Source organism: Salvelinus sp. IW2-2015, linkage group LG3 (assembly GCF_002910315.2).
Source record: "Salvelinus sp. IW2-2015 linkage group LG3, ASM291031v2, whole genome shotgun sequence".
Lineage (NCBI taxonomy): Eukaryota > Metazoa > Chordata > Actinopteri > Salmoniformes > Salmonidae > Salvelinus > Salvelinus sp. IW2-2015.
In genome coordinates this window covers 25,827,297-25,839,690 of record NC_036840.1, presented here as the reverse complement: position 1 = coordinate 25,839,690, position 12,394 = coordinate 25,827,297, and the positions used below count along the sequence as shown (strand labels likewise).

The 12,394-nt window shown below is 41.6% G+C and overlaps 1 protein-coding gene across 1 annotated transcript; it reads left to right on the top strand.

Annotated features, from left to right (window-relative positions):
- The first annotated feature begins 91 nt into the window (after positions 1–91).
- Positions 92–2,951, top strand: LOC111953660 (signal-regulatory protein beta-2-like). Its single transcript, XM_023973079.2, has 6 exons — positions 92–155; positions 315–677; positions 816–1,166; positions 1,348–1,479; positions 1,686–1,720; positions 2,611–2,951. The coding sequence occupies exons 1-6, from the start codon at positions 98–100 to the stop codon at positions 2,746–2,748; spliced, it is 1,077 nt and encodes a 358-aa protein (XP_023828847.1). The 5' UTR covers positions 92–97; the 3' UTR covers positions 2,749–2,951.
- The last annotated feature ends 9,443 nt before the right edge of the window (positions 2,952–12,394 follow it).

The following is a 12,394-nucleotide window of genomic DNA, read 5'->3' as shown; positions in this document are numbered from 1 at the left end:
AATGATGCGTCCAGTTCGACCAATCACCTGTAACTCCATTGTTGAAGTGTTGTCTACATAGGTGGACTTTTTCCACTCAAGACAAGTTGTGAGGAGGATGACACCCTCAAAGAGGATCACACTGTGTCTGATATTTCCACTTCTTGTAGAGATGGGTAAGTCCAACTTTTATATTTCTCTGCTTATGAGATGTCTGCCCTTGATTTGGATGCTTGGGATATCACATGTAATACTTTACAGACACTTTGAATATTCTAAATTGTATTTGGGGTATGTAACAGCAAATATACTGTATTGTTCATGTTTCTTAATAGATGTAGTAGCTGGTACTGAATCCTCATCCATACTTCAGGACAGTGGTCTCATATCAGCCAACGTTGGAGACACAGTGATTGTGCACTGCTTCTATAAAGGCCACATGGACATGTATTTCTCCTGGTACAAGCAACCCTTGGGAGAAAAGCTTCAACTCTTCTCAACTGTCTATAAGTTCGACAGGAACGCAACATTTTACCATGAGTTTAAGGATAACCCTCGATTCTCAGTGGAAAACGGACAAGACAAGAATCACCTAAGGATCTCAGACATGCAGCTCTCTGATTCAAGCACATACTACTGTGGAAGCGCTTATGGCAACAAGGTGGAGTTCGGAGAAGGAGTCATTCTCATAGTAAAAGGTACATTTTAGAATAACTTAATTTACATATATGCAGTGTAAATATGAGGTATTATCTTAATCAGATTAGAGGTTGAGTTTGAATACTTTCTACAGTAATTTTCTAGAGATTCAATGGGTTTATTGAACTTCTTGTCAGGTTCAGGGTCCAGAAACATGACGGTGCTCCAGCAGCCTGTGTTTGAGTCAGTCCAGCCAGGAGACTCTGTGACTCTGAACTGTACAATACACACTGAGACCTGTGTAGGAGATCACAGTGTGTATTGGTTCAGACATGGCTCAGGAGAATCCCTTCCAGGAATCCTTTACTCGCATGTAGACAGGAATGATCAGTGTGAGAAGAGCCTTGAGGCTGGGTCTCCTACACAGAGCTGTGTCTACAACCTCCCCAAGAGGAACCTCAGCCTCTCTGATGCTGGGACTTACTACTGTGCTGTGGCCTCATGTGGGGAGATACTGTTTGGAAATGGGACCAAGCTGGACATTCAAGGTAAATTCCATTTAATCTGTAAATATCCCCAACAATACAGTTTATTCGTGCAAGCAGCCTACCTCCAAATGATCCCATACATTTATCTCAACAAGCTATACAATATCACCATTAGCTTTTAATTCCATATTTTACTGTTTGATGATGATACAATATGAATTCACTGATACCCTTTCCACAGTTCCAGAACATGATTCTCCATTTGATATGAATCCTACTGTTCTGTTGTTGGTCGTCTCCAACATTGTTCTGGGGATAGTGACCCTTCTACTTGTCTGGGCGCTGTGCAAGACTCAGAACAGAGATAGCAGAGGTATTACTTTATATCTAATGTATCCAATGTATGTAATGTTATAGCTGATGTATCTAAAGTTTCATGCATCCCTATGCAATGTACATTCTGTAAATATCAGTTAAATGCCAACGCATAGGCACTGTTAATTAACTACATGAGTTTAAAAGAGATAGATTGTCATATAAAATAATAGCTGGCCTTCTTCTATTTCAATCTCTATGAAGGGAGGACTGATGCCCCAACGTCCCAGGGCAATCAGGTACATTTTACAACATTTATAAATATAGTATATTTTCAGTTTTTTCAAGAAACTGCCATTTAACTTTCTTTACAGCTAGTATTCAGCTTATTTGTGCTTTTTATGTTATTAAGCTGTCACATCTGCTCCTGCAACGCCCACTACTGCTCATCCTGTGTCTCCTTGACCTGCCGCCACTCCCCCAGTACTCTCTCCCTCTCCCTCTCTCTCTCTCTCTCTCTCTGTGGGATTGTGTGGGCGGAGACAGGTGTGCTGGAGTCAGAGCAGATCCCCACCAGCTGCAACCTGTTCCATAATCAAGATCTCTGCAAATACGCAGCCCTGCAGCCCTGACACTTCCACACTGCCAGATTGTAATCTCTGCTCATTCTGCCCGCTCTGACTCTGGTCCCTGTCTCCTTTCCCACGTCTCGTCATCCTGCTTCTCTGTCCTGGCCTGGGTTCCCCACTCTACTACTCCCTTGGATTCCACCCCAGACCTGCTTACCCTGTCCCAACCCCTCTCGCTCCAGCCTCAGCCTCCGCACCTGGTTTCAGAACCCGCCTGAGTTTCCCCTGASCTGCACTCTATCTCCCCCCTGTGTTTCAATAAATGCCTTGGTTACTTCATCCCCGTCTCCTCATCTGAGTCTGCTCTTGGTTTCCCCTGTTCCACTCCGCGTAACATAAGCTTTCTTGGAAGTAATAGGTCACTGTACTAGATGTAGCCTACTTATCTTTGTGATCATTGAACTTCACTGTTCCACTGACTGTCAGGTCGTTGTAGTGGGTGTACAGTCTGAACAGTCATGTCTTTTGTAGAGTGTTTTCTTCCACAGGAGAATAGAAACATTATATAGTAGATCATGCTGTCATCATAATGGTTTTCCTCCTGGCTCCACCCCCCTCAGAATCAAGACAGTGACGTGTTGAACTATGCAGCTGTCAGTTTCACCCCCAAGAAGAAGTCCTCCTCTAGAAGAGCAAGAGAGAAGACCAGTAGAGAGGATGCAGTGTACTCTGATGTCAGATACCTTCAGCAGCAGTGAAAGATATCACCACTGTCACAAAGACTACAAGAAGCAACATTTTACTATTTAGTAACTTAAATGACTTTGTAGTTCACAATTCAACAAAGAAAATGTAACTTTAACATTGTCTTTATGTTAGATTTACATAATGATCCTGTCCATCCTTACATAGCCATAACATTTCACAGCTTGTAAGAAATCTTCTGATAGAGAATCCCATTTTTGCGGTATGACTGTGTGTTTTTAACATAATAAACCATTCATTTATACACTCCGTACAGCTCTATTCTCTGTCTACAGAACATCTCTGCCACCACATATACCGTAATTGCTGGACTATTAAGCGCACCTGAATATAAGCCGTACCCACTGAATTTTTTACAAATATGTATTTTGTACATAAATAAACCGCACATGTCTATAAGCCACAAGTGCCTACCGGTACATTGAAACAAATGAACTTTACACAGCCTTTAAACGAAACACGGCTTGTAACAAAAATAAATAGGCTTTTAAACGAAACATGGCTTGTAACAAAAATAAATAGGCTTTAACGAAACACGGCTTGTAACAAAAATAAAAAATAAATAGCAGTAAACAGTAGCCTACCAAGAAAGTCAAACTTKATTGCGGTGGCGATTGTTTTGGCTTTCAGTCGGATCTGCACAGTTCCAACATCTTATCATCGACTCATTAAGGCCAAGCTCCCGTGCAGCAGCTCTAATTCCTTTTCCAACAGCCAGATCGATCGCCTTCAACTTGAAAGCTGCATCATATGCATTTCTCCGTGTCTTTGCCATGATGAGGGTGACAAAATGACTACCGTAATCAGAATGATGGCAAGTTTGAGCGCGCTCGATTTACGTCACATTATGTGACGGTGCTCAGTTTTTTGGCGGCATGAATCTTGTGAAAAAATAAAAAATAACATAAATTAGCCGCGTCATTGTATAAACCGCGAGGTTCATAGCGTGGGAAAAAAGTAGCGGCTTATAGTCCGGAAATTACGGTACAAACATACAATATGATTAAAAGTAATAGCAGTTTAGCTGAATATGTGTCAGGCTCCATCACACCATTAGAAATGGAGGAACACCAACACACATCTATTTCTTATCACAGAAGAGGTGCTTTTTTATTTAACTGTTATTTAACCAAGTTTAGAGTTGCTGAGATACAAAACATTTTTCAGGAGAGACCATGAGAATCTCTCTGACTCCACATACCGCACATAGATATACACTTTGCATTGTAAGAAGTGCAGTGCCGTTTTACACACAAACCAGGTGGTAGGGGTGCGTGGGTAAAATCACTGGAGCCATATTACAACCTACAGTATGTGTTGTGATACTTGCATTGTTTTCTCTATAACCTGTAAATTCATATGCCTTGAGACCGTGATATACAAGCCTAAAGGCCGAGACAATKGGAAAACACATTGGCAGTATAAATTCACATTTTKMGGACAACTAAACTACTATTGATTTAGAACCACAGAGAGTTATCGCAAGTCACAACGAAAACAGGAACTGCCTCCACTATTCCAGCCCCATTTCAACTTCAACATTTCATCCCCCAAGCCATAAGACTCCTGAACAGGTAATCAAATGGCTACCCGGACTATTTGCATTGTGTGCCCCCCCCCCCAACCCCTCTTTTACGCTGATATTACTCTCTGTTTATCATATATACTACTTCAATTGGGCTGACCAACCAGTGCTCCCGCACATTGGCTAACTGGGATATCTGCATTGTGTCCTGATAATTGTGTCCTGATAATGTCTTCTACCTTAACTCAACTTATTGACTTGGCTTTACTGTAACTCTCATGCAAATTGTGAATTGATTGATTTATGTCTACATCAATTAGCCAAACATGAGCCCMTTARKTCTGGTGGATTTACAGCATGAGCAAATATTTCCCTCTCCAACTATGTACTCTGGCTTGTGTGTTCTAGATGGTACCATGCATCCCARTGTATCTCAGTCTAAGCTGACAGATTAGATGCCCTTATGGGGATCTGAGACTCTGGAGTGCTTCTCCATTGTAGACTCAGTGAAATCCTGGATATGGCTGAAACACACACCGGGACATGGACTTGTACCCATGTGACAACCTACAATGAAAAAGTCAGATTCCAGGGAGATTTAGCAACTACGTCTCATTTTGAGCTGCATAGGATGATTTGAGTTTTAATTTGACCCTTTGGAATGTTGCCCATACTGATGTTGGATCGTATCATTGTGGAATATTCTGGTATAATGAATAATATTTTGGAGAAACAAAGTTTCTGAATGTCAAAATGTTGTGTGGTTCTCTTTAGCCAATGAATCATCAACTCAAGTGAACGGAACCATTCTGGATATTGAGGGTAAGACCTTGTAAGAGCTGATTATAATTTCTTTAATTTTTACAAATTCTTTCAAGTATGTCCTCCTCACACGGGGCACGAAATGTAGGTACAGTTATTAGAAATTATATGTGTTTTTTGGGGGGTTGTCACGTTCCTGACCTGTTTTCTGTTAGTTTTGTATGTGTTAGTTGGTCAGGACGTGAGTTTGGGTGGGTAGTCTATGTTTTCTGTTTCTATGTTGGTTAATGGGTACCTAATATGGTTCTCAATTAGAGGCAGGTGGTTTTCATCTCCTCTGATTGAGAATCATATTAAGGTAGGTAGTTTCACAGTGTTTGTTTGTGGGTGGTTGTCTCCTGTGTCTGTGTCTATGTTGCACCATACGGGACTGTTTCGTTCGTTCGTCATTTTGTGTAGTCATTTTCCTGTTCGTGAGTTCTTCGTGTTTCATGTAAGTTCGTCYTCCAGGTCTGTCTACTGCGTTTGTTGTTTTGTTAGTTTATAGTGAAGTTCGTGTTTTTGTCTTTTCTTTAATTAAATCATGTCAACTCAAGAAGCTGCATTTTGGTTCAATCCCTGCTCCTCCTCTTCGGAGGAGGAGGAACGCCGTTACAGGGGTCAGCAACCTTGAAACGCTTGGAGTCAGGAAGCAGGCGCAGAAGGTGAGTTCAATGGTATGAAAAGGCAGATAAAGTGATAAGCGTACTGAACATGAACAAAACCAATACTGCCTGATGACTGAGGCTACTGAGGGCTAAATAAAGGGAGCGTAATCAAGGTGATGATGTGGTCAAGGTCTGCGTAACGATGGGGAGCAGGTGTGCGTAATGATGATGGTTAAAGGTTAGAATTAGGCTAGGTCTGGGGTTAAGCGTTAAGGCTGGTGGATAGTTCATTTGAACATGTATAATCCATCTGTAGGGTGAAGTCATCTACGACTCCCACCAAACTGAAACACATGTCAGCTGTTCCCAAACCTTTTTGGCCTACGACCCCATTTTGATATTCAACATCTTTCGAGACCCACCATGTAAAAAAGTGATGCAATCAACTGCCAATGTTTATTTTTTAATTGTTGACAGTCCAGTACAAATCAGTTTGACAGTATGCCAGACAAATCAGTTTGAACAGTATCTTACAGTATTTCAATCTGAAGGAAGTATGTTTGAATACTGAAAGCATCAGAAAATGTATTGAAGTACTCATGAAGATCATCAGAATAAAGAAATATCATAGAATGTTGCTGAATGTTTCCCACCTAATCTTATTTAGTGCCTGGTCTTGTCCACTCTGTTCTAATAGAGTTACTGGTGCTTGTGGGCATCTGTAGAGTGAAACAGAAAGATCTTCTTTCAAGGATAGGGTCATAAATATGGTGTCACATTTGTAGGAAGAAAACAGAACGCTTCTGAATATATTACAACCGACATAACCCCGGTTCTATGAACCAAGAGCGATTTAGTCCATTTTATTTCAGCTTTTTTCTCAAGACCACATTTTTATATCAGGGGACAGACACTACATGGGGTCACAACTTCTAGTTTGGGAAAGGCTGACCTATATGAACCCAACCGAACCCAAACACCTGTTTCCATTTTGATTCAACACAAATATGTTACATATTTGATCTTACACTCCACATAAAATGTCTGTGTCAATTCTGCTTCCTGTAAATAGACATTGTGGTCCAAACCCAACTACCACGCCCCCAACCAATGAAATCCCTTTTGATCTCACTGTGATCTCAGCGTGAATAAAGAGGTGTTCTCTGATTCACAACCAGACAGAMCAGAATAGATTTACACACAGAATGGCGAGAACCTTCCTACCAGCTCTACTGCTCTATGGATTGAGTAAGTAAGCTACTGTTAAATCTAACATGGAGACAGAGTAAGATTTCCTGCATCCATCAAGTATAACCACAATGTTCAGTGCAGCACTTCTTCCTGATTTCTGACATGTAAATGTGATATCAATGATTATAATCATTAATGTAGGACTTTGTTCTCTGTGTTTCAGGTTTGGTCTCTGTGTTGGTTTCTCTGTCTCAGACTATGGAGGTCCGTACTGGGGATACCATCACCTTGCAGTGCTCCAATGTTACAACGGCTGTGGGACACACAGCATGGTTCAAGCAAGTCAACGGATCAGTGCCTGTGTGTATCTCGTCTATGTACAGCTTTAATTCAACACCTGTTCTCCACAATGGTTTTCAAAGGAGCCATATTGAAATGTTCAGCAACAAGACAACTTTTTTTCTCAAAATCACAAAAGTGGAAATAGCTGACTGTGGCCTGTATTTCTGTGGATTGTATCCACATAGCCACATGTTGTTTGTCAATGCAACAGTTCTAAAAATTCAAGGTAAGTGTTCAGCTTTTTATCTGGCTTTTGATACATTTGAAAATGTTTATAGAGCCTTGCTAGGAGTTATTCATGAAACAAGGCAAACCATCGCCGGACATCTTTTTAAATATTATAATTTTGAGAAAAAAATACTACTTTATTTTTACTAATCTCAATGTTATAGGGCACAACAGAGGTGAGGAAATACCAGAGTCACCTAAAGACTCTGACAAAATGTTTAGGTCTGTCATTAAAGGACCACCAATCATCTAAAGAGAGTGGTATTTATCTTTCTTTCTCATGTAGATAAGAAAAAGAATAATTAAGAAACAATAACGCAACTGTTTTAGTCTGTCATTAAAGGGTCACCAAGTGATTTAATAAAAATGTCACCTAATAGGACAATTGTACTTGAGAACGATCTCAGTCGACGTAGGAGGAGTATGATGATGGACCATGTACCTTCTTCCCCTGGTGTGATCCTGGGTGTTTGTGACTGCTGTTCTACTGATAGTCATCTCTCATTCTCCTGGTCCTCAGATCAGACGAGACGCAAACAGACACAACACAGTAGGAGCCCATTTTCATGATAATATGGATCTTGGAACTCATACCTTTAATTTATATGTTTTTCCCATGATATACTGTACACTGATGATCAGAAGAGTCAGTCTGTTCACTAGAATGGAAATGATCTGTTAATCCATTCTTTCGTCTCTCTTTTATATCATATTGAAAATGATTCAGGTAAATACTGCCATGATTAAAATACTGAAATATAAGCAGTTCAGAATCGTGGAAATAACATATGTTGGTTATGTCATGATGTTTGCAAATCTACAGAACCAAGACACAGATACATTGAATTATGCCGCCCTGAAATTTCACCTCCAAGATGAGGAGATGGAGAGGAGAATAGAGAAAGAGCTGGACCCCATTGTATGTCAATGCTGCTACAAGATGCAAAAAGGATAAAAAGAGCAGAGATAAAATAGTTGTCCAGTCTTTGAATATAAGTAAATCTTGGCTATATTGTATCTTTGTAGTTATAATTAAATGATATTGAAAAATGTGAATCAATCAGTCTCCGTGAGTGTATCTTTGTTAGTTGCTATCCTCAGTTTGTACTTCTGCAAGATAGAGTTAGGCCACACAGCTCAGTGGTACAGGGTGTGGTTAGAGAGTTGGAATATCAATCACATCAAATCCAATTCATCATGGTCAATACACATGGTTAGCGAGATGTTATTGCGTGTTGTAGCGAAATGCATGTGCTTCTAGTTTCGACAGTGCAGTAATATCTAACAAGTAATCTAACAAATCCACAACAACTACGGTACCTAATACACACAAATCTAAGTAAAGGGATGGAATAAGAATAATATACATTCTTAAATATATGGACGAGCGATGACCGTGCGGCATAGGCAAAATGCAATAGATGGTATAAAATACAATTAGATGAGTAATGCAAGTGACTAGTGATCAATGATTTCAAGTCTATGTAGGCAGCAGCCTCTCTGTGTTAGTGATGGCTGTTTAACAGTCTGATAGAAGCTGTCCCAGCTTTGTTATGCATCTGTACTGACCTCGCCTTCTGAATGGTAGCGGTGGTGAACAGGCAGAAGCTCGGGTGGTTGTTGTCCTTGATTGCTTTTTTGGCCTTCCTGTGACAGTTTGGGTGCTGTTAGGTGTCCTGGAGGGCGGGTATGTTATGTTCTGCCCCCGGTGAAAGCGTTAGCAGACCGCACCACCCTTGGCAGCCCTGCAGTTGTGGGTGGTGCAGTTGCCGTACCAGGCGGTGATACAGCCCGTCAGGATGCTCTCTTCCCACACTGTGTGGGTGGACCATTTCAGTTTGTCCGTGATGTGTACGCAGAGGAACTTACCACCTTCTCCACTGCTGTCCCGTCGATATGGAGAGGGGGGTGCTCCTTCTGCTGTTTCGAGTGAGAGGTTGTTTTCCTGACACAACATCCCAGAGCCCTCACCCTCTCCCTGTAGGCTGTCTTGGCGTTGTATAAGGTAATTAAGCCCACTACTGTTGTGTCGTCTGCAAACTTGATGATTGAGATGGAGGTGTGCATGGCCACACAGTCATGGGTGAACAGGGAGTACAGGAGGGGGCTGAGCACGCACACTTGTGGGAACCAGTGTTGAGGATCAGCAAAGTGGAGATGTTGTTTCCTACGTTCACCACCTGGGGGCGGCCCGTCAGGAAGTCCAGGACCCAATTGCAGAGGACTGGGTTGAGACACAGGGAAGTAACAACTGTTTAATGGCTGCAGAGGAGTAGTTGCCTCTGTAACCGATGTGAAATGGCTAGCTATTTAGCGGGTTGCGCGCCAATAGCGTTTCAATCGGTGACATCACTTGCTCTGAGACCTTGAAGTAGTTGTTCCCGGGGTAACGGGTAACGATGCTTCGAGGGTGACTGTTGTCTGTGTGCAGAGGGTCCCTGGTTCAAGCCCAGGTAGGCGTGAGGAGAGAGACAGAAGCTATACTGTTACATTGGTGCCATGACCCGGATCACTGGTTGCTGCGGAAAAGGAGGAGGTCAAAAGGGGGGTGAGTGTAACCGGTGTGAAATGGCTAGCTAGTTAGTGAGGTGCACGCTAATAGTGTTTCAATCGGTGATGTCACTCACTCTGAGACCTTGATGTAGTTTTTCCGCTTTCTTTGCAAGGCCTGCGGCTTTTGTGGCGCGATGGGTAACGATGCTTCGAGGGTGACTGTTGTCTGCAGAGGGTCCCTGGTTCGAGCCCAGATAGGGGCTAACTTAGATCTCTGTTGTGTGTGTTGGTGATTTGGTAATTTTTTTATAGGGTGACCCTGAGGGACAAAGTACCCAACAGTAGACTATTGCATTATACTGATCACTTCTAAAGACAAATAAAGAGTTAAACCAAAATTGCCTTTGTCATGATGTTATTCTTCCCTTAGTATTTCCTGTCTTGGCTTTGCACTAATCACAGCCCCCTATTCCGAGAAGCACCTTATAAGGAGAATATGATTGGGGTCTGAGGTAGAGGGGCCGGTGAGTGTACGCATCACTTCCTGTGGTGTGAGTGACAGGAAGGAGCTGCTCAGTGTAGAGTGAGACCTGCTGAGGTGAACATCACTGGGTCTCTCATAGACTAATACCGGGGGATGAAATGTCTCTCTCTCTCGCTCACCAGATTTACAGTCCACCTGTCAACAGATTGTGGGGATGGTGATGCATTTAATCGTTGATTGGGGGGGGGGGTTAGTGCACACACTCTTTCACACCTCTCTCTCTTTTTCTGTTCATCTGGAACGTTAACAAACAGTTATATGTGCTAAGTATGTCAAGAATACAAACCACAAGATAAAAGCATTTTTCAAACCCTAAACTGTGCAGGGTTTCACAAACTATGGGTCCTGAGTTATGAGAATACATCTATAATCACACACTATTTATTCTTATTTAGGGTCGTTGGAGGTCGAATTTGGATCATGAGAGGACAGTCAATTTTTTTATTTGGGTCTCGAGTTGAAAACGTTTAAGAACCATACAGCAGTCAACAAGAGGACAAAGTGCAAAGTGCAAAAAATACTTCTTCATCTCAATAGTTTTGTCAACTCTTCCTGTATGAAAAAAAGTTATTAGTATCAAACAAAGGTTTGAAATTAAACCAACAAAAAAATATATTATTCAATGCTATTGCTGTTATAACTAATATTAGTATTTAATGTTGATGATAAAACCCAAGAGCCAGAAAGGAAGCTTTTATGCAGTGGTGGGTAAATTTACATTATGGATTACTTTAACCTTTGGGCTGGGTTGGGGTCGGTAGTATCAACAGCACTAGAGATCGTTCACTGTTTCCTGTACAAACATCAAAAGAGAAATCATTTCAGTAAATATTTAATTTCTCTCAAAAAATAAGCAGTCGTATCAAGCCGATATTTGATGGCCTTGATCCAGTAACTCAGACTTGCTTTATAATGTCTTCTTAAAGTAATTCCCAGGATGCTCAAACTATGGTGAGCCAGACGACACACTTCTAAGATTGTAGATAGACTTGTTCCTTCTCGTGTGTTCTGTGCATACTGTATGTCTGTTTGAATGTGTGCAGATGGCTTCTGCAGACACAACCTGCTGATGAATACTAATCCCACCCATGCATGCACCCACACAGCGACATGTTTACAGGTACCTGCACACTGGTCTGCTGTGAGCACAAAACGAGTCCGTCTCTACGCTTTGGACAGGCCTGCTGGCCTTTTACATACCCTGTGTCTCTATGTGGTTTTCAGCAGGATGTCTATGTGGTGTCACTCTGTTTTCTCTCAATCTTTCAATGTTGTTCACAACCATGACAATAAGCATCACAGTCCACTTATATACTGTATGCCATGTAGCCTGTATCTTGTCACTTACAAGATCATAGGTTTAATTCATTCGAACTACAATCATTTGTTTACAGAGATTAAAGTAGAAATTGTATTAATGTATACTAGGCTACAGCGAAAAAGCCTACACACCGAGGTACACCCCTACTAAACGCTCAACTAGTATCCTACACATGAGTTAGTACATGAATGACAGGGATAACACTGACTTTCATTCTGTAGGTGTTTCACCCACATACCCTCACAATAATGCTCCACCCCTGTTCACCCTACAAATCAGGAATTGTCCCATGTATAACAGTCCCCCTACAGGTCATCAGGAGTACTGCCTGTAACTGTTGCATGGGGTGGGGCTAAATCTAAGTCACACAAGAGGAAACAGGTACATGCGTGTGTAATATATGCTTGAAAATGTACTGCATACTTACCAGATAACATTATACTTTTCACCCAATTAAATTAAGGATATTTCCCCTACAGGTCATCAGGAGTACTGCCTGTAACTGTTCATGGGGTGGGGCTAAATCTAATCTAAGCACACAACTGAGTTTGACAAACAAGAGGATACTGGTAGCATGTATGTGTAA

What these genes read in the sequence shown, in the direction of transcription:
- LOC111953660 (XM_023973079.2), top strand. Translation starts at nt 98, where the DNA reads ATGACACCCTCAAAGAGGATCACACTGTGTCTGATATTTCCACTTCTT. An exon ending in GACCAAGCTGGACATTCAAG is followed by an intron (nt 1,167 to 1,347) that starts GTAAATTCCATT and finishes CCCTTTCCACAG; the next exon opens with TTCCAGAACATGATTCTCCA. An exon ending in CAACGTCCCAGGGCAATCAG is followed by an intron (nt 1,721 to 2,610) that starts GTACATTTTACA and finishes CACCCCCCTCAG; the next exon opens with AATCAAGACAGTGACGTGTT.